The 22,605-nt window shown below is 44.8% G+C and overlaps 2 protein-coding genes across 2 annotated transcripts in view; one reads left to right on the forward strand and one right to left on the reverse strand.

Annotated features, from left to right (window-relative positions):
* Positions 1-12,907, reverse strand: part of Liph (lipase H) — a 41,064-nt gene extending 28,157 nt beyond the window's left edge. The window contains exons 1-2 of the mRNA XM_031363509.1: positions 12,680-12,907; positions 1,609-1,976 (exon numbers count right to left, since the gene is read on the reverse strand). Coding sequence (XP_031219369.1) covers positions 1,609-1,976; positions 12,680-12,728 — 417 coding nt within the window. The 5' untranslated portion in view covers positions 12,729-12,907. The remainder of the gene's footprint in view (positions 1-1,608; positions 1,977-12,679) is intronic.
* A 9,470-nt stretch (positions 12,908-22,377) lies between these two features.
* Positions 22,378-22,605, forward strand: part of Senp2 (SUMO specific peptidase 2) — a 37,817-nt gene continuing 37,589 nt past the window's right edge. Inside the window, exon 1 of the mRNA XM_031364592.1 lies at positions 22,378-22,594. Coding sequence (XP_031220452.1) covers positions 22,494-22,594 — 101 coding nt within the window. The 5' untranslated portion in view covers positions 22,378-22,493. The remainder of the gene's footprint in view (positions 22,595-22,605) is intronic.

Raw genomic sequence — 22,605 nt, forward strand, 5'->3', positions numbered from 1 at the left:
AAGGTTTGATGCAGGCTATTAACACACAATGTAAGCTTGACCAAAGTTTCACAAACAGCGGATGGGTCTCTTGGTTGCTCAGTGAGGCTGTCCTTCTACGTTTGACCTGGACCTCAACCTCTGGCATGTGCTGTTCAGTAGTTCTTCTCAAGTGTAAGCGATCCCATCTGCAAAAGCAGCCGTGCCACTGCTACACAGTTCTGACCGAAATCTTTCTTTTTAAGTAAGATGTCTCCCTCAATTGCTCCCCACCTCATTTTTTTTAGATATTTTCTTTATTTACATGTTATATGATATCTCCTTTCCCAAGTTTCTCCTCCGAAAAAAAGAAAAAAATAAAACAAAAACAAAAAAAAACCCCTGTTCCCTTCCTCCCCACCTAATTTTTTGAGACAGTCTCTCACCAAGCCTGGAGTTAGCTGATCTGGCTCGAGGAGCCAACAAGCCCTAGAGTCTGCTGCCTCTTCTCCCCTGGGTTGGGAATGATAGGCATGCACTGTTTTTCATTAGGTTCTGGGGGTTGAAATCAAGGTCTTCTTGCTTGTACACCAAGTGTTTATCAAATGAGCCAACTCCTAAGCCCCTGTTGTCTCATTTGAATGTCGCAAGAGGGCTGAAAAGGTAGCTCTGTGGTAGAGCACTTGCCTCCTATGTTATAAGCCTTAGGATCAATGGCATGGCAGAAAAAGAGGGGAAGTTACAGCATCCTGCAATGTCAATATGACTCCTTCAATACACAAATAAGGGAAGTGAAGCCCAGAGTTGAGGTCATCTGACCCACTGGAGAGGGCACAGAGCAGGATTCAAACCAACCTGCTAGCCCCGAATTTTGTCTCCACTCTTGACTCTGATGGATGTCCAGCAGAGACATGTTTAGTTAGGGCTTCCAGATAGGGGAAGAGATGATAAAGCACTTTGATGAACTCCTAATGGAGTCACTGTCCCAGGAAGAAAAGGTGAGGGAAGGTGGACTGGTATCAAACTCAGAGATCTGCCTGCTTCTGCCTCCTGAGCCCTGGGATTAAAGACTTGTGCCACCTCAACCTGGTTCATGTCACATCTTTGTTATGTTAAAGGGAGGGCACAGCTCATGAGAACACTCTCTAAATAAAAGCTAAGGTCCTGTCTGCCTTGGGAGGCTTTCAAAAACACTGACTGTCCCGCTGAACCATGTGTTTTCACTGTGGTCAGGAATAATCTGGACATTAGAAGCTTGGTTTTTTAGCCAAACAGCTACGGACGTTGAAGGAGGTTGTTGAAGGAGGTCCAGGCCTTTAAACTAACAATTCTAGGCATAGCCTTTCCTACTCGAAGGCACTCTCATAGTACTTACAAAATGGTGCTCCTTTCACAAGGCTTTTTGCCACTAGCTACAGAAGATTATGAGGATTTAAGATCTACAACCTTTAAAACGTACCCCTTTGCTGTGGGATGGACAACTTGCAGAGCCACACCCTCTTCCCTGGGTTTATTCAGATTCGCACAATGATACAAAATGTTACAAAATAGCCCCCCTCCCCCCACACACACCATGCAACCAAGTGATGCCTCTTGGCTTTAAGCTTCCAAACAAGCTTACCAAGGTCATCTAAGAGAAATTTTTCTTACCAACATCTGGTCGATAAATTCGTTCAAAATATGAGCTACTTTCCTGGTCTTGCTAGAAGCATGGGGGTATATCACAGTTGTAGCTCCCCGATTCCAATCAACAACCACCACATTCATCTCTTGTACACTGATCAAACTCTGTACCAGCTCCTCCATCCAAACAGGAGGGGAGCCCGTTGGCCGGAAACCGTGGATTATAAAAGTGGTTTTCTTGGTCACATTTAAGCTCCCCAGAGCTGTGGAATTGATGACCTGCGCACAGGTCTGGTCTCTCTGTGTGTAGAGCATCATTCTCACAGATAGTCCCGTGCCAACCACCGCACTGTGGAAGCTCAGTCTGGTGAAGGATGGGCATGTTTCATCCGTATCTGGAAATAAGAATTAGACGACATCATGCAGTGCCTCCTAGGCAAGACATTGCTGTGGTCTGCTCCCTGATGCTCTTAGATTCCTTTCTTACATTCCTCACAGCACCTCTCCAAAGCCTGGATCTAGCCAAGCGAAACTGAAAAAGTCATACTTAATCCAGTATTTCTAAGTACTGACTCCTGGTTTCTCTGGACATCTCTCTCCAAACTCCTTCAAGGTTGAAAGCAGAAGTTAGCTCAATGGAGCTTCTATGACCTCCCAGCCTTAGTATGTCCTCATTCCCCAGCTCCCTCAGAACCTGTGAGTGCCTCACTTACAGCACAATGAGATCATCTTTCGGGGGTCTATTCTGGGTACTGGGTCTGAGTGTGACTACCCTGTGAGACCTCATTCTCTTTGAATGGTAATCTCTAGACTGTGTATCCTGGGAGAGACAGAACTGAGTCTCTCCGTGGTCTCTTGTGTAGAGCCCTCTCCTTGGAGGATGGTCAGAGGGTGGTCTGCCCTGCCCTGAGCATCTGAAAATGCAGACCGTGTCAGCTGGCACTGAGCCCTTTTCTCTTAGGCAACTCAAGCTCTCCTTTCCAGCCTTTGCCCTACAGAACAGCCTTGGAAGAAAAGTGGACTCAAGGAAGGGATAAGCACAAACCTCCAAGGCCTTGTTGTTTGAGACAGGATCTTAATATGAAACCCAGCCCAGCTCCAGACTCCACCTGTTTCAACCACCTAATTCTAGGATTACAGCTGTGCCCTATCATGCCTGGACTGGAGGATCTTGCTAGGAATGTCACTCAGTGCGACAGTCACTTTATAGTCAGTAACAGTGCCATGGAGCAAGTGGACAAGGTCTTGCTTAGTCATCATGCCATGTACTGCAGAAGGTCAGTATGCCTTATGTGCCTGTGATGTCAGAGGGCTCAGGGGCCACAGTGTCACCATTCTGGTGCTGACACTGGAGCTGGAACCCAACTGTGACAGGGAAACTAACAAATATAAAATGAAAACAGGATCTGTCTTCCTGACAAAGGTCAGGGAGGCTGTAGATGTATTCTAAGTTAAAGGAGATCAGAGACAGGATACACTAGGACAATCCTTGGACCTAGGGTAGACCTTGTGGTAGTAGGAAAATGTAATCTAATAAACTAAGTCAGGAAAATTGTTATCTAGACAATGCTGTAAAAGTGTGGCCTCAGCTTTTAATTTGTGGAGACAGTCACACTGTGGTTATTCTGGTGGTTTGAAAAAGAATGGCCCTCATAAGGTCATATATTTGAATGCTTGGTCACCAGGGAATGACAGTACATGAGAAGGATTAGAAGGTGTGGCTTTGTTGGGGTGGGTGTGGCCTTGTTGAAGGAAGTGTGTCACTGAGGATGGGCTTAGAAATTTAAAAAGCCCACACTCAGCCTGGTTCCCCCTTCTCTTTCTCCCCCCTTTTTTCTCTCCCCCAATTTCTCTACCTACAGATCAGGATGTAGCTCTCAACTACTTCTCCAGCACCATGCCTGCTATGCCTGCCCCCATGCTCCCTGTCAGGATGATAATGGACAAACCTCTGAAACTGTAAGCCAGCCCCAATTAAACACCTTCCTGTATAGGAGTTACTGTCCTGGTGTCTCTTCATAGCAAAAGAACAGTGACTAAGAGAGTCATAAAAGGGAAAATATCAATTCTTAGAAAATATAACTAAAATATTTAAAGGTAAACAGCCAAACTTATTGGCAAATTATTCAGAAACAATGATATATAAACAGATAGCTAAGTGACGATGAGATCTGTGTGCCAAAATGTCAAGGTAAAGACCCATCAGTGATAGAGAGAGGAGGAGATGGGCTGTCAATTCTGACCTCATAAAGCAAAGTTGGATGGATGTGATGGCCCATGCGTTTAATCCCAGCATTCAGGAAGCAGAGGCAAGTGGATCTTGGTGAATTCAAGGTCAGCCTGGGCTACACAGTAAAACCCAGTCTTAAAAAAAAGGTGGTGGGGGGAGAAGAGGAAGAAAAGGAGGAAGAAGAGGAAGAGGAGGAGGCCACTGCATCAGCAGCAAAAGCAAGGAAAGCAAGGCTGGCTGGAGATGCAGCTTAGTGGCAAAGCATGACTACAATGTATGATCCTGAGTTCAATCCCTTGTAGTACAAAAGAAGAGCGAGGAGGAAATGAATGGGGAGGGGAGGGAGGAGGAGCAAGGGCAGGGAAGGGAAGACAGGAATAAGGAGCAAAAGGAGGAAGATGCTTGAGGCTTTGATTTAAAGGGCAGTGGAGGAGAGTTGAAGACAAATGAAAGCTCAAGTTGCAAGATGATGGGAGTGGGGGCTGGAGCGATGGCTCAGTGGTTAAGGTCACTGACTGCGGTCACACAGGACCTGTTTTTGGTGCTCAGCACCCAAGTGTCAGCTCACAACTGCCTGGAACTCCAGTTGTAAAGGTTCTGCCACCTTCTTATGGCCTCCATAGGCAGGAGGCATGCATGTGCATACATACATACATACATACATACATACATACATACACTACACATACACATATGCACACAGCAACATTCATGCACATTAAAAAATGTGGAGGCTGGAGAGATGGCTCAATAGTTAAAAGCACTCACAGACTCTTGCAGAGGACACAGGTTCAGTTCCCTGCACCCACGTGTGTTACGTAACCACCCGTAACTAGCTCCAGGAGATTTGAAGTCCTCTCTTCACCTCTTCTAGCTCCTGCATGCACATGGTGAACATACATGCACTGAGGAATACAACAAAAACATAAAATCAAATTTAAAGAAAGGGAAAATATATGTGGATGTATATTAAGATGGAAGAGTTAAATGAAGAGTTTTGAGGTCCTTGGTTTTGGAACTTGTCATAATTGGACCTTTGCACTATCACACAATGCTCTGATGAAGAGCAGCTACAAGAGGCTTTAGTGAGCCTCAGAGATGAAACACATATGCACAGGGCCTTGCATCCAACTCCAGCCACAAAGAGACAAAAGGCAAAAAAGGTGAATACGGGTGGAAATTCTAGTTTCCAGACACAACATAATGATCAGGAACTCATTATGTTGTGTAATTTTAAGTAGACATATTTGAAAACCACTCTGTATGAGGTCATCCCACACTCTGCTTCACTTATGGAGAGCAGCTCTGTAGAAAGTGAAGCACAGGTCCATCACCAAGCTGGGGAGCATCTCCTAATGTTAGATGATGTTAATGCTAGAGAGAAGTTGAGGGGACAGGCAGGGATGGTACAGAACGGGAAGGACATTAGCTTCCGACAGGCCCCCAAAAGGCAGGGAACTCTGGGACACCCCTATTCTGACTTCTCTCAATGGAAACTTAAGAACCTAACTATCTAGAGACATGTGGGTACGTTTGGTCATGGCATCAATCACAGTAACAGTAACCAAAGTCACACACAATGCTCTGGGCCCTACATGGACGCTGGTATAGTCAGGCATGTCCCTGTAGTAGGTCAACACTTCCATGTCACCCTCCACTTCCCCTTCCTGAAAATGTGTCGGTCTGCTTGGAGAGCCCACCCCAGAGCAATAACTCACTATCTAATTTGTCATCTGATGGTACCGGTGGTGTTGTGGAATGGGACACTGAGCTCTCTGGGTCTTAACCATCTGTAAAACTAAGGGATTTTGTTGTTGGATTTTTGTTTTATTTTGTTTGCTTGTTTTTGTTTAGTTGGTTTTTCTTTTTTTTTTTCAAGATTTATTTATTTATTTTATGTATATGCGTACACTCTAGCTGTGCAAATGGTTGTGAGCCACCATGTGGTTGCTGGGATTTGAACTCAGGACCTTCAGAAGAGCAGTCAGTGTTCTTAACCGCTGAGCCATCTCTCCAGCCCTAGTTGGTTTTTCAAGACAAGAGTTTCTCTGTGTGTAGCCCTGGCTGTCCTAGAACTCACTCTGTAGACCAGGCTGGCCTCAAACTCAGAGATCACCTGCCCCTGCCTCCCAAGTGCTGGGATTAAAGGCATTCACCAGCACCTCCTAGCTAGAGCTAACTTTTGTTCCAGTCTGTGCAACGTACATAGATGACCTAGAAAGTCATGTTGATTTTCACATGCTACCTATGTGTGCAAGGGAGGAATGTGGCTGGAGTTAATCCTGAATGAGCTCATCCTGGGGAAGACAGGTGTTTCTTTACTGGGTCTGTTCACCGTAGGATGCATGAACTGTAGGCCTGTAGGTTAGAAGCCACATATTCACCTGGGTCCTTGAGAGACAAGAGGCTGGTGAGCCGAAGGTCAGCCTGGGCTATAATGAGAACTTGCTACAGGGGGTGGGGGTGGGAAATCTGTGGAAAGCACAGGGGACTTCACCATGCCACCTGGCAGGCCACCTGCCCTTTAACCCCATCTATCATGGTTTATCTGAAACAGAAGAAATTATACCTGTCCTTTCTGGATTATTTTAGAATTCAGTTACACTGAAATTGCATTTCCTCTCATCTGTGGTCTTAGAATGAAAACGGCCCCGATTGGCTATTTGCACGCTTAGTCCCCAATTGATGAACTATTTGGGAAGTGTGACCTCCTTGGAGGAGATGTATCACTAGAGGTGGGTTTTAAGGTTTCAAAAGTTCATACCAGGTCCAGTCTCTCTCCCCCCCTCCCCCCTCCCTCCCTCCCTCCCTTCTTCCTATGCTTGTTGCCTGTGGATCAGGATATAAAGCTCTTAGTTAGCTATTGCTCCAACACTATGCCAGTATGACTCTTTTTTTTTTTTTTTTTTTTTTTTTTGGTTTATCAAGACAAGGTTTCTCTGTGTAGCCCTGGCTGTCCTGGAACTCACTCTGTAGACCAGTCTGGCCTAGAACTCAGAAATCCGCCTGGCTCTACCTCCCAAGTGCTGGGGCTCCCACCCATGCGACACCACTACCCAGCTGCCTGTATGCTTCTTGTCATGATAATGAACTAAGCTCTAAAACTGTAAACAAGCTCCCATTTCAATGCTTTCTTTTATAGGGCTTGCCTTGGCCATGGGGTCTCTTCACAGCAATAGAAAAGTGAGTAAGTCACACCTCTATCCCATGGAGGCTATCTGCTTACAAGTAACTTTGTCTTAGGGGTTCACCATCAATCTGTCTGAAATAGTCCCTGAACTGTGCTGGGACTGATGTCTGCTCTACCCAGTCTCTCTAACCCTTCCTTTCTCAGGTGCTAGCCCCAAAGCATGCTGGGAAGTCTCCCTGCCCACTCTTCCCTCCTTCCCTGGATCCATCAACTGTACTCCTGTCAATAGAGGTCTTGGGTTTGTTGGTTTCTTCATTTGTTTGTTTGGTTTGGTTTGATCTTTTTTAAATTACACCAGTGAGGCACACAGTACATGTGTGTCATGGTACGGAGGTCAAAGGGTACAGTACTTGTTGGCTCTTTCCTCCCACCATGGTGGAACTCTGGTTGGTAGGCTTGGCAGCAAGTGCCTTAAACCACTGAGCCATCTCAACAGTTGTCTTGGTTTGGATTTTTGAGACAAGGTAGCACTATATAACCCAGGCTGGCTTCAAACTCAGGATATTTCTGCCTCAGCCTCCCTAGTCCTGGAGTTGGAGGCATGTAACATCATGCATAGTTTAAAACTAAACTTACTGTTTATTAATTTTTTCCTATTTGAAAAATATTTTATGAGGGTATCATGTACATGTCTGGTACTCACAGATGCCGAAAGAGGGCATCGATTCCCAGGAACTGGAGTTACAAATGAAAATGAGCTGCCATGTGGGTGATGGGAATCGAATCTTGGTCCTCTGCAAGAGCAACAAGTGCTCTTAACCACTGAGCCATCTCTCCAGCCCATCTATTAATTTTGGCTTTTAAAAGGCCCAACTCAGGCCCTTTTGCAAAGGAGGCAACACTCTAACACTCAACTCCATCTTTGGCTCCCAGAACTAAACATCTGTAAAAAGACAACAATGAATCTGGACCACGTTACAAATTAGCTTAAGTTACTTGGGGTCGGGTCTTGTGTTGCTTGTATCAAATGTGTTCCTAGTACTGGAGCTTTTTGTTGGTGTCAAGATTCTCAGCACATTAGAGAGCATACAAACACTAGACATTGTGAGAAGTAAATGTGCTCAATGGCCTCCCACATAGATTTCCGTATTTTATATTATGCTGGTGTATTTAAAGTTATGAACTATTTTATGCTTCCCAGAGGCAGACAGTTTTGGGGCTATTTAAATGATTTCTTACAAAGTCAAGGTTACTCAGAGGACAACCGGTATATAAAACTGGTTTTTCAAGTTTAACCTCATCTCTCACAGTTCACTGAAACAGGAGAAATTATGCCTGTCCTCTTTAGACTGCTTACCCTGAGATAACGCTTCTTACTGACACCTGGAAAATTACAAGGAGATGGACTCTGTGTACAGCACCCTTTGAGGAAGAATCTGGATTTTAATCAAAGATGGCATAATTGTTTACTATGACCTTCTTCCTTATATTAAAAGAAACAGATTCAAGTTGAAAATTAGGGCCATCGTCAATAACCTTTATATCTTGTGTAGCTCTGGCTGGCCTTGAACTCACTATATAGCTGAGTTTGATCTTGAACGTCCGATCTTCCAGCCTCCACTTCGTATGTGCTGGGGTTGCAGGTGTGCACACCACGACAAGTTTCCGCAGTGCTGCAGATGAAGGCCAGGTTTCATGCATGCTAGGCAAGCACTCTTAACTGAGCCACAACTCAGATTCACGGAGACACTTTCTTTTGTTTTTGTTTTTGTTTGTTTTGTTGTTTGTTTGTTTTTGCTTTTTGTTTTCGAGACAGGGTTTCTCTGCATAGCCCTGGCTGTCCTGGAACTCACTCTGTAGACCAGGCTGGCCTCGAACTCAGAAATCCGCCTGCCTCTACCCCCCAAATGCTGGGATTAAAGGCATGCGCCACCACTGCCCGGTACAGAGACTCTTTCTTAAAGTCTTGGCCATGTTTGTTTACGCACTGACCATGGATGCTCTCCTGCTGTCTTGACAGAGTTAAACCATCATTAATTTTGGCTCATAAAGCGAAAGTTTTAAGTAAAAACACAGTATAGTTTTGGAAAAAGCAGGGGTTTGAGAGTCAGACCTAGGTTTGAGAACTAGCTCTATTACCTAGGTACCCAAGCTGGCACAATCAACTCCCTAACCTCTCGAGTCTCAATCTTGCATTTATAAAAGGACCATAATAATGATAATCTCAGGCAGTGCTATACAAAGTCAGGTTGAAGCCAAAAATGTGCGTTCCTACACATATGTAATTATTTGAATATGAAATGTCTTCTACAGGTTCATGTGTTTGAACATTTGTCCCCAGATGTTGGCACTTGTTTTAAGAGGCTGTAGACTCCTTGGGAAGTGCGTCCTAGCTAAAGAAAGTGTTCCTAAGGGCCAGGCCTTAAGTATTATGGGCTGGGCACGTTTCCAGCCCCAGCTCTGCTTTCTGACTGCTAAGGTGTAGCAGCTGCACCATCAGCTCCACTGCTATCAGAACCCCACACCACCTGGCTTTCTCTCATGATGGACTGATGCTCTTACACCTCCAGCCAAAGAAGCCCTTCCTCGTTTAAGTTGCTTCTGCTGGTATTCTGACACAACAGGGAGATTAATTCAATATGCTCATTATGGGTTCAATATTCAGCGCATGCACACACACACACATACACATACACAATACTTTGATATTTTGACAACTGACAATAGTTCATCAATACTTCACCATAAAGAAAAAGAAGGGGAAGGGCTCTCTGAATAAAGCTCTGTGTGATTCAGTCTGTTTACACAGTATCACCAACCCTCATAAACTGCCGCACAAGGAAGTGGAGCCAGCCTGGGCCACCAGGGAACAGGTTACTGATAAATAGCTTTCACCACACAGTATAGGTGATAGTTTAAAAAAAAAAAAAAGTAGCCTTTCTTTAAAAAAAATGTGGATGTTTTGTTACCTGCAATACTTTTAAGCATTGTACTGGAGTATCACTTATCAGAAGGGTAGAGGGCTCAAGGGGTGAAGGCACCTACAGAGACGCCTCTAAGGACTTGAGTTCAGAACCCACATGGTGGAATGAGAGAACTGATGCCTGCCTGCAAGTTGTTCTCTGACCTCCCTAGCATTGTGGTTTGTGCATATATTCACATGTATTCACACATACACAAGTAAATAAACAAACTAATTAATTAAATGTAAGTTTTTAAAGGTAAAAACCATGGTGCTGGAGAGATGGCTCAGTGGTTAAAGTCACCATCCACACTTCCTGAGGACTTGGGTTTGACTCCCAGCACCCACATGGTGGCTCAGCCCTAACAGGTAACTGTAAATACAGTTTCAGGTAGGAAGCCCCCTTCTGATCTCTATGGACACTGCACGCACATGGTACACAGGCTACATTCAGGAAAACACTCAAAATGAAGTCTCAAAGAAAATGTAAAAATCACTTATCTTAATACCTGAGTTTGGCCCCTCTTCTCCTTGGATGTTTTTCTGGGGAACGTTATTCTCACCCACTTTACCCTAAGCCCCAGACTGTTAGGATTGTTCTAAGAATTACAAGTGATGTCTATGAGGTTCTCTGTGAGCCTTGGCACACAGAGGTTAAAAAGTTAGCAACTGTTGATTTGATGGTGGACTGGGAAAATACTATTTACTCATAGGATTGTACAAAGACTTGAAACAGTGCATTCTAGGTGGGCTGGAAGTAAATCCTAATATAATTATTATACATTTTCTAGTTTGAGTCTAAGCTTCATCTATTAGCATACTTATATGACTTTTAACAGTTTTAATCATTTGTAAAATTGACTTCTGCCATCTTATCCTTTGCATTATTTTATTTTTAAAATTTTTTACATTTTCTTTAGTATTGTATGTGTGTGTGCACATGCCTTTGCATGTCACAGCTTACACGTGAGGAGCTAGTGTCCCCCTTCCAGCTCTCTGGAGGTTTGGGGGATCCAACTCACCTTACACTTATGCAGTTGGTGCTTTTACCCACTCAGCCATCTCACCAGCCCCTTTTGAATTAATTCTAAAACATGTTGGGGCATTTCTGAAAAAGCATCAGAATTATTTTAACGGTTATTTTTCCTTTCCCTCCTTCTGGCACTCCTATGTGTGTGTGGTGTGCGCATGTTCATGTATGTGCGTGCACATGTTGTATAAGTGTGCTTGCGCATGTGGAGGCTCTCAGAGTTGGGCAGGTGTCTTCTTCAATTGCTCCTGAGTCTGTGAACTGAGGCAGGGTCTCTCATTGGAGCCTAGAGCTCTCTGATTCCGTGGTCCAGCGGTCCAGCTGGCTGAGGGATCCTCTGTCCCTGCCCACAGAGCTCTGATGAAGTGGGCTTCACACCCCTTAGGCACTTATATGAGTTCGTACTTGTCTGGCAAGCGCTTTATCCGCTGAGCCATCTTCCCAGCCCCAAAGATCACTTTCTTTAACAACCAGTTTAATACTGGAACCAGCAAGATGGGTCGGTGGGTCAAGGCAACTGATAGCAAGCCTGACAGCCTGAATTGTATCTAGTACCACAGAGTGGGAGTAGAAAACCAGCTCCTTTACGAGTTGTACTCTGACCTCCACATGTGCACTGTGGCTTGTGTGCCCACACATGTTAAGTAAACAAATGTAATGGAAAATAGTTTGATATTTGAAACCTTATCCAATCCTGGAGTAGAGACATTTCTGCCATATATAGTCTGTATTTGAGGTTTTCTGTTGGTTTGGTTGGTTGGTTGGTTAGTTGGTTTTTAACGTTATTCTTGCAGTTGGGAACATAACTCAGTAGTTGTGTGTTTGCCCAGTGTGTGTCAAGGCCCTAGGTTTAAAAGGACCTGGCACCATCTGCTCTGCCTCCACCAGAGGTTTTTTTCCTTAGAACAAATAGGGTGGGCCACTTTTAGGGGCCATGGAGCTTGAGTGGTCTGCAGGGCTGATATCTTTCCCCTGCCCTTTAAAAAGCTATTTCAAGGCTGGGTAAGTTCAAGGCTGGCCTGGTTTACAGTGTAAGTTCCAGGGCAGCCAGGGCTACACAGAGAAACCCTGTCTCAAACAAACCAACACGTTAAATTATGTCAGAATGCACAGTCACAAGCTTTGTGAGAAGCGGAAGTGGGTTCCAGGAAGGACTAAGAAGTATGTCTCACTTCATGTTTGCTATCTCACCATGTAGATTCATATTTTCATTTTGATTTTATTATCCTTCCTTGTATTGGAAATTGAACCTGGAGTGTCATACTCCTAGGCATATATTCTATGACTGAACTACATCCACAGCCTGGCAACTAATGATTTTTAAGTTATAAATATGTCACACACCATTATAAGAAATTTATATATATGAAATTATGGTTTTTTGCAACAGTGGTTTAAATACACCTAAATACATGAAAGTATAAAAATTACACCATTGTAAAAAAATATGAAACCAAAAAAATGAGGAAAAACTTAACTTCTCTATGTAATATCACAAAATAAATTTTTACAGTTTCAAAAAATAACTTATTTAATTTTATATAGGTGGAAAGACACAATTTAACTATGAAAAAATTCACCCTACCTTAGTCTTTTCGAGTTAATTCAAAGAGATTTATGGGTCTAAGGGGGAAAAAATTCACCGTAAGAAAGCTCGTTTTATCCATAGCTCCTAGCTCAAATATGCTGACATAGAGCTTTGAAAGTCCGCTAATACTTCTTAAAAACATTGGCTAAATGACCTACCTGATTTCACCAAGCACATGAAACTGATGAGAAACCACAACCTCAGCATAGGGAACCTCAAGAGATCATGTGTCCCAAACACAAGGACGCGTCGCACTCCGCAGAGTCTGGTGTTCCCGCGTTCCCGCGTTCCCTTGTTCCCACCCTGAAGTCTGGCTGTCTCCAAGAGAGCTCACATAGGGCTAATCCCCGAGTCAGTGACAACAGGAAGTCCCCGAGGGAGGTTCTGTGGCGCTGTTAGTCCTGTCAGGATCTTTGGCCCCTCCTCTTTGCAATAAAAGGTCTGGGACTTTCTGCTTGCACAATCGGTGCCTATGTGTCATTTGCATTTGAAGGTGGACGAGTAAAAAGTTTCCTTCTTCGTGGGCGGTTTACTAGCTGTTTGGCTTGATGTGTTGAAATCAACCTCTTTGGGATCCTTTTCCTTGATGAATGAATCCAGGATGACAAATCCGGGTCAGTATTTCCCTATCACCACTGTGTATACATAACCACTTTCATGTTAACTCACATGCACGTTCTCCACAGAGCAGTCTTTAGACTTTCTATTAAGAACATTTCATTAAGTTCAGTTATACAGCCGTATTTATGAATATATCTATGTTTCAGATTTGTACTTAACTTTCTTACTTCTCATCCAGAGTCCTTGTCTCCCTCATGGCTGAGTTTTTATTTTTGAATTTTATTAACTGGGGATGGCAGGTGAGTATGGGTTGCGGTCCCTGTCCTTCCATGCATGGTCTTGGGGTCAGGCCTGGGGACAAGCAATCTCACCCATCCAGTTGTCTTCTTAAAGGAGAAGTACACGTCTACATCTTTCCAACCTTTCTAAGGCCTACACTAGAAGTAACCAATCCTGCTCTCTGAGGTGACTGTGGGTGAGGGTAATTGAGCAGTAGAGAGGGTACGGTCACTAATGACAGGATACATTGCAAAGTGATGTAACCCTCTTTCTAGTGAAAATTCCCCTAACAATAAGTTTCTGGGTATTTTATAACCTTTAAAATAGTAAGGACAAAAACTAGCAACAACAAAACCCACATTTTTCACTCAGACCTCAGGCATCCGCCATTAGTCATTTAGCACTGCCTATGTGTCTGTGTGTAGTGCTTCTTGACATAGATATGTGGCCCCAATGAATAAAACATTTATGTTCTATGTGTCTCAACTTTCTCAATCATGAAACGAAGATTAGATCTCATGACTCCCGGGGTTATGCAGGTTACATGAGGTATGGACGCTGAAGTCTTCTGTGCCTCCTGCCAAGGTCACTAATTGCTCCTACTTCTTGCTAACTCCAGCTACTATCTTCCATCTCACATAGCTGACGCCATCCCCACCCCTCTGAAGACATGCTATAGAACTGAGAAGGGGGCTTCAAGAGGAACTTGAGGAATGGGGGCCTCCTTCTAGATCTTTCGTGAACACTGCAGGAACACACTGTAGTGTGCTTTGCTTTGTGGTCCTGTCTGGAAATGAATTAAGGAACTCTAAATAGGAAATTCAAATCAACCCGCTTTTCTGCTTTGCACTTGCTCTAAGCCTTGCTCCTTTGAAAACAAGGGCTCTTTAAGCTCTTTAAGTTCTGTCTCTTTAAGGAACCTGCCCTGGAATGTGCCGCTCCCTGCTGGGCCAGTGTACCTACCTGATAAGTATTTGCTGCTGTAACATCAGTCTTAAGTACCTAGCCAATGTACTTTAGGGACAACTAGCCAGTCCTCAGTTATAGGGTCACTGTGCAGAGTGGTCTTCTCCATGTTATTAATGGTTAGAACACAGAAATTCCCCTAACTTCATGGCTGGGTGCTCAGTTTTCATTCCAGCATTAAATGCTGCAGAGAAGCAATGAAGGAACCCATTTTCTCTCTTTTAGAGGAGTAAGAAATATTGACACTGTAATAACAAATACCACCTGTGCAATAGGAAAACAAAACACTCCAAAGGTGGGGGAGAAGGGGAGAGTGTAGATGTGAGTCAGCACAAGGACTCTTATCTGTTTAGTGCGTGGAGATGGGATCCAGGGCCTTGGGCTAAGCAGGTGCTCTTCCACCAGGCTGTCTCCCTAGCCCTGCAAGGGATCCTTTAATGGAGGAATACTTCTGTATTTTAATTGTGGTGGTGTCCATAAAAATCCACGCAATGAGATTACAGAGAAACACGCATGCACATGCACACACTCGGACACACATGTGCATGCGGTGCTGAGTCTCTGGGTTGTACCAATGTCTATTATTTTCTGGTTTTGATAGAATGTTACTACTTACATATAAGATGTTGCGTTGATGGGAGACTGGGTGTGTACACATGGACCATCTTCTATTGTTTTTGCAACTTCTTGTCAACCAATAATTATTTCAAAGTAAAATGTGTTTTTAAAGCTTACAAAACTGGGTCAGCTCTTAAGTCACCGGAAGAGCATCAGTGTAAAGGTATTCTGCAGAAGCCCTGCTGCTGTCTCTGTCAGCTGACCAAGAATCTCTCAATTCCTATGGCCTTATTAAGGGATAATTCACAAATGTCCTCAGTCCAGCCTTTTACCATCACCATCTTTATTTAGTGTACTTTCCTGTTTTGTTTTGGTTTTTGGTTTTTGTTTTTTTCAAGACAGGGTTTCTCTGTATAGCCCTGGCCTGGAACTCACTCTGTAGAGCAGGCTGGCCTTGAACTCAGAAATCTGCCTGCCTCTGCCTCCCAAGCCTCCCAAGTGCTGGGATTAAAGGTGTGTGCCATCACCATCCAGCTATAGTGTACTTTTCTGATACAGAGTCTCATGTAGCCCTACCTGGCTTCGAACATGCAGGCAATGAACATCCTACACTCCTGCCTCAGGCTCCCAAATGCTGGGATTCTTATATGTGAATCACATCTCCAGCCACAGTGTATTGGGTGCTTGCTTTTTCTTTTTCCTCTTCTCCCCACTCACCACAGACAGCAGGGTAGAAAGGGGCAGTCCAGCTTCTACTGTATAGACTGAAAGGGCAGGTATGTGGGTGTGATGGAGCTGGGGAGACGTAGCTTGATTATTCTCTCTATTTGACAACCAGGAATGGTGACCTGTGTCCCCACCCTTGCAGGCCTAGGGCCACGCAGCCCTGTGACTCACTGTAACACCCTTTGCCAACCTGCTGGCTCTCACTCGGAATACAAGTTCAGAAAGGTGAGTCTGTTTCCTTGACTCATCCAACAGAGAGGTTAGATTTATACTCCCCAAACTGTGCCTTTCTCCCCTCGCCCTCCCTCCCTCCCTCCCTCCCACTTTCCTTCCTTCCTTCCTTCCTCCCTCCCTCCCTTCCTTCCTTCCTTCCTTCCTTCCTTTCCTTCCAATAGTTTTCAGTTCTTGGATTCCCCACCCCCGTTTGGTTATGTTTGTCACCACTAAGCCCTGCCCCTAAATAGTTTTCAGTTCTAATTTAATTTCCTTTGTGTTGTTTACTTTTGCAGTGCTGCAGGCTGAACCCAGGGCCCTGAGCATGCTCAGCAAGCATTCCTCCACTGAGCACAGCCTCTGCCTTCTTGCCTTCCTCACTGGAAACTGAACCTAGGCCCAGAGATTCCAGAACACTGCTAAACCAGTGAGTTAGACTCTCCGGCCTTTTCAAATTGTGTTTTGAGACATGGTCTAGCTAAGCTGCACTTGCTGGAGGCTGGGGAGATGACTCCGTTGGACAAATGATGTCCATGCATATGAAGGCCTGAAGTCAGATACCTAGCACCCATGTAAAAACCTCACACCCCACACAAGAAGCTGGGTGTGGTAGGACCTGTAATCCCAGCACTGGAAATGAGAGGACAGGAGGATCCCTGGGCTTGCCAGCCAGTCTAGCCCTAGGTTCTCTGAGACCGAAATGAATGAAACAAGAGGCCATGAATTTGAAAAGGAGTAAGGAGGGCTATATGGGGGAGAAAGGGGAGGAGGAAATGATATTATAATGTTAATGTTAAATATTATAATCTCAAAAATAACTTTATAAAAGGTGGAAAGTTATTGAGGAAGTCAACCGATATTGACCTCTGACCTCTACATACATAGCTGTACACACATATGGACATGAACATATACACACACACACAAACACACACACACACATGCACACAGAGTTGCACAGTCTAGTTTAAACTTGCCATCTTCCCACCTCAGCCTGCTCAGTAGGGAGACTTGATTATATATATATGGTAATATAGTTGGCTTCTCTTCTCGTTCCTTCTGTCTCTCCCATCCTTTCTTCTTTTTTCTCCTCCTCTTCTTCCTCTTCTCCCCACCCCCCATCCCCTAACAAGCAGATAACCTGACTGAAACCACAGTGGAAGAAGAGAACTCCTAAAAGTTGTCCTTTGACCTCCACATGCATGTGTGCAAATAATAATAGCAATAATAATGATGATAATAAAATAATAATGAAATGCTTTAAAAGTATATTTCTGGGTTGGAAAATGGCTTAGTGGGTAAGAGCACTTGTTGTGCAGACATGAGGACCTGAGTTCAAGTCTCCAGTTCCCATGTGAAAATCCAGGCATAGAGAGTCACACACCTGTAATCCCAGAGTTGTGGACAGAGACAAATGAATAGGAAGAAAAGGTAGCTGGCTTCTGAGCAAGTCCCAGATTTCATGAGAGACTTTATCTTGAAGGAATAAGGCAAGGAGGACCACTTGTGCCCACATACAACACAATCACACAATCACACACACACACACACACACACACACACAGCAGGCCTCATAATATCAACCACAAAGAAAGCTTATCATTGTTTCCAGACACGCTAGTTACAACAGGAAGATAATTTGAGGTCTGAATCCCCAGCCCAGACAGCACAGGGAGTGAAGAATCTTACTTCACTGAGGGTCGGGGGACTAACATTTTTTTTCATGGCATCAAATTATATGTTCAGAAAGCATGGATTCCAGCCAGGCAGTCGCGGCACACATCTTTAGTCCCAGCACTTGGGAGGCAGAACCAGGCAGGTTTCTGAGTTTGGGACTAGCCTGGTCTACATAGTGAGTTCCAGGACAGCCAGGGCTACACTTAAAAACCCTGTCTCAAAAAACAAAACAAAACAAAACAAAAAAACAAAGTCACACCAAACCAACCAACCAGACAACCAGACAAATAGAAAGCATGACAGTGTAGTCATTAAAATTGGCTGAGTGTCATGGTACACACCTTTAACCCCTGAGGCATGAGGATCCAGAGTTTGAACTCAGCCAAGGCTATACAGAGAGATGCAGCCTCAAAAACAAAACAAATACACAGAAGCAGGGCATACTCCGGACTTGAATAGTCACTGAGTATTACACAGAAACGCGGGGATGTGAAAACAAGCAGGGCATCAACAAACTGCTTTGTCCTGTTAAAAGTTCTAAAACAAACACAATTTAATAAAGTCTGAGGACTGCCCAGTATCTGTTGAATTCTCTTTGGGTATCATGGACTTTAGAGTCATTTGGATCTTGAATTGCTATGTCAAAATTGAATGCAAGAAGTAAAGAAACCAAAATGGCCTCTCTGTGTGTTTAAAAGGAACAAAAGTTTATCCCAAGCTGCCAAGGCTGTCTTCTTAGGAAAACAGAGAGAAACAAGAGGGGCAAAATCTCCAAGGGTGGGAACGTGCTAGCTGGGGTGCAGAGGCTTTGAAGCATATACAGGTACCTGTGGGTAGGGGCTGAGGGAGCCTGGAGGCCAGCATGGAGCTTGATATGCTGAGAAGCACCATCGGCATGTGTTAGTAATGATGGAGCCTTATGTCCCTTCTGCTGGCCATAGGGGAATACTCCTGTAGGCTACTGGGAACCAGTTTCACAAGTTTCTGAGGAAGGCTAGTTGTTAACCCAGAAGTCCAGGACTGCCTTTCAGAATTCGAAAGGAGTTTCCTTTAGACATAACAAAAATGTTATTAGAGCCAGATTTGTTTTAGTTTTGTAGCTGATTTCCCCAGAACTGATCCTGAGAATCTAGAATTGCCATTCAACAATCTCCAAGGGATACCTGAGGCAGGTGCTGTGCTGTCAATGTAAGAAGCAGCTCCGTGGAAGAGTTCCACAGTTTGGAAGGTCAGCCCCTGTGACCTACTGACTAGGTTAAGAGCCATCTGGGCTCACGCAGCTTTGGCCTACAGAATATTCTCTTAGAGAGAGCTTCTCTTCAGCATCCTTGGTTTCAATGTTGTCTAGCTGCCAAAGTGTGTACATGTATCTGTATGTGTGTGCATCTCTCTGTGTTTCTGTCTCTCTGTCTCTCTCTCTCTTTTCTCTCTCTCTCCTGTGTGGATGTGTCAAATTTGTGTGTGTGTCTGTATGTGTGCACATCTCTCTGTGTATTTCTCTGTCTCTCTCTCTTTGTCTTTCTTTCTGTCTCTGTCTCTCTTTTTTCTCTCACTCCTGTGTGGGTATGTATATGTGTGTGTGTCTGTATGAATGCACATCTCTGTCTCTGTTTCTGTCTCTCTGTTTCTGTCTCTCTCTGTTTCTGTCTCTCTCTCTGTGTCTCTCTCTGTCTCTCTGTCTCTCTCTCTGTCTCTCTCTCTCTCTCTCTCTCTCTCTCTCTCTCTCTGTGTGTGTGTGTGTGTGTGTGTGTGTGTGTATACACTCTTGATATAGAGTTGCTGGGTAGCCCAGACTGGCTTGAAACATCCAATCTAGCCCAGACTGACTCGGGAATCAAGTATTCTGACTTAGGGTTCTGAATACTAGAGTCACAAGCATGCACTACCATATCTACCTTCAGATTTATATTTTAAATCAAACCACTCTGAGAACATCTAAATTTCATGACCAACCATTTTAACTCATTTTTATATTTTGTTATTGTGGTGTACATGAGTTTATGCCAATTTCATAATGATAACAGACACTGTTTTAGCAATGACTCTAGAACAATATTCTATGTGCAGAATTATGACCTGAGTCTCTGTGTGACCTCTGGCAATTGTTTTGTATGATTACCATGTGCTGATCCTGAGGTCCTATATTCAGGCGATGATTTAGTACACAAGCACCCAAACATGCCAGGCCCCAGAGACATTCCCTGCCTCGATGGTGTCTCATGCCTGTGGGGTCTTCATAGCATGAGCCGCCAATCTAAACATGTTTGGAAATTCAGGCAAGTTGAAGGCTGGAGAGATGGTTCAGAGGATACAGGCACTTTTTGCCTGTCCAAAGGAGAGAGGTTCAAGCCCCAGTACTCATCAGGTGGCTTATAACCTATAACTGCATCTCTGGAGGATCTGATGCCCTCTCTTGGCCTCTGCAGGCACCTATATGCATGTGCACAAACACAACACACAAGCAAACATAGAGAAATGGATATAATTTCAAAATTAAAATACACCTTAAAAATATGTGGGCTGGAGAGATGGCTCACTGGCTAGAAGCACTGACTGTTCTTCCAGAGGACCCAGGTTCAGTTACCAGTGCTTTATGTGGTGGCTTACAACCATCTATGACTCCAGATCCAGAGAATCCAAGGCCCTCTTCTGGGCGTTGCAGGCACTGTATGCACAGAATGTACAGTCATATGTGCAGTCAAATGCCCACACCCACCTGCCCTGCCTGCTGAGTTCTCTAGGGCACCCCAGCTGCCCTGAGCAGCCTGTCATTCTTGCTGGACCCCCATTCTGCTACCTCTTAGCCCACTTTCATCCAACCTGCTGAATCAGAACCATAAATCCCAAGGATACCCATCAGAGGCCTGCCACACCAGGATCATCAAGGTTTAGCCCCTTCCCAGTACCTGCTACAACAGGAACATTCAGGAACTAAGGCTATCCAGAAGGCTTAAGGCCCTCAAAAGAACACAATCAATAAAAGCCAGGGCAACATAACACCTCCAAAGCACAGCTACCTGTAGCTGCCCAGGAGTCATGGATGAACTGGGTATCTGAAAGGGAGGCTGGAAATGAAAAGGGACAGGCAGGCAAGAGAAGGATGAAGCCAAGACAGAGGTTTCTGATCAAGGCTCCAAGTTTAATATTTAGCACTGTATTTTGTTTGTTTGTTTGTTTTCCAAGATAGGGTTTCTCTGTATAGCCCTGGCTGTCCTGGAATTCGCTCTGTAGACCAGGCTGGCCTCAAGAACTCAGAAATCCTCCTGCCTCTGCCTCCCACGTGCTGGGATTAAAGGCAAGCACCACCACTGCCCAGCTTCAGCCTGTTTTTGTTGTTGTTGTTGTTGTTTTGTTTGTTTGTTTTAAGAGAAGGTTGTTCTACATAGTTCTGGCTATCTTGGAACTCACTGTGTAGATCAGACTGGCCTCTAATTCACAGAGACCTGCCTATCTCTACCTCCCAAGTGCTGGCATTAGAGGCATGTACCACTATTCCCAGTAGAAACTATCTTTTATTTATTTATTTTTTAAGATTTATTTATTATTATATGTAAGTACACTGTAGCTGTCTTCAGATGCACCAGAAGAGAGTGTCAGATCTCATTACGGATGGTTGTGAGCCACCATGTGGTTGCTGGGATTTGAACTCAGGACCTTCGGAAGAGCAATCAGTGCTCTTAACTGCTGAGCCATCTCTCCAGCCCCAGAAACTATCTTTTAATACTTCAAGGGGCTGCACTCCCAGACATTATGCTTAAGTTCATAGGAGATATTATTTAGACAATTATTTCTAATGGTTTTCCTTCTGATAAGAGAAGTGTATACATTCAAAGAGAGGATAGTGAGAATTAATTGCTACCTGACAGCTGAGGGGAGGAGACAAGCTGATTAGAAGGCCACAGGAGGGTTGGTGAGATGGCTCAGCGGTTAAGAACAACAACTGCTCTTCCGAAGGTCCAGAGTTCAAATCCCAGCAACTACATGGTGGTTCACAACCATCCGTAATGAGATCTGACACCCTCTTCTGGTGTGTCTGAAGACAGCTACGGGATACTTAGATATAATAAATAAATCTTTAAACAAACAAACAAAAAAAGGCCACAGTTCCTGTTTCTCTGAAGCTTTTCCTAAGGAGTCGTGTCCGTCTGCCCTACCCACTCCCCAGCACCTGGTTTTCCTTTCTCTAGCTCCATTGCACATTACAATCATTTATCACAGCAGCGGGTGACCTGGTATTGTAATTTATAATTATCTATGAAAATGTCTGTCCCGGTAGACTTGACCTTAAGAGTGAGGAATGAGCCCTAGTACTTAGACTGGTTCAAATGCTAGTGGTTAGCTCCGTTTTCTTAGGCACATGATTTGATTGCTACATACCTTTGGGTTTTATGACATTCATAAGATTCCCCATCGTGTCCGGTTGCTGTGAACGTGACGGCAAGCCGGGTAAAGTATGAGACCAATGTATATGCAAAATAAATCGCAAAACGTGAAGTACTCATTGACTAACCTGACCTATTTTCACCCTGCGTATTCTTTTACAGAGCCCTGCACTGTCCGGTTGCATGGGGTAGCTCTCCCGGCCCAGCACCAATACACGTGGTTTGGATCTGTGGGCCTTGTCCCGAGAGCGACTCCTGACTGGCTCTGCCAAAGAGAAAGCCCCGCCCTACAGACTGTCAAACAGACCCGCGCAAGAGCCCGCTCTCCCGGTCCGGCTTCCTGTTGCTAGGCTTGCAAGGAGCAGGCCCAGGCTGCGCATGCACAGACTCCGGAGGCCGCTTTCCCGTTGGGCGGAAGAAGGTGACGTCAGCGGCTTCTAGAGAGTCCTCCCATAGCCTGGGGAACGTTGAATCTGTGGGCCCTCTGATGGCGTCATAAACCTGCGCCTGATCTTGGCTACGGCCGAAGCGGCGAAGGCGGCAGCGGCGGCGACAGCTCTGGGGTTTGCGTCTCGGGGTGTGTCGGCCGCCGCTGCTGCTCAGGCCTGGAATGTACAGATGGCTGGCTAAGGTTCTCGGCACCATTCTTCGCTTGCGCGAGCGGCCCGCGCCCGGGGCCCGCGCCCTGCTCAAGAGGCGGCGCTCCAGCAGGTAAGGTGGCC

The sequence above is a fragment of the Mastomys coucha genome, unplaced genomic scaffold (genome assembly GCF_008632895.1).
Source record: "Mastomys coucha isolate ucsf_1 unplaced genomic scaffold, UCSF_Mcou_1 pScaffold12, whole genome shotgun sequence".
Lineage (NCBI taxonomy): Eukaryota > Metazoa > Chordata > Mammalia > Rodentia > Muridae > Mastomys > Mastomys coucha.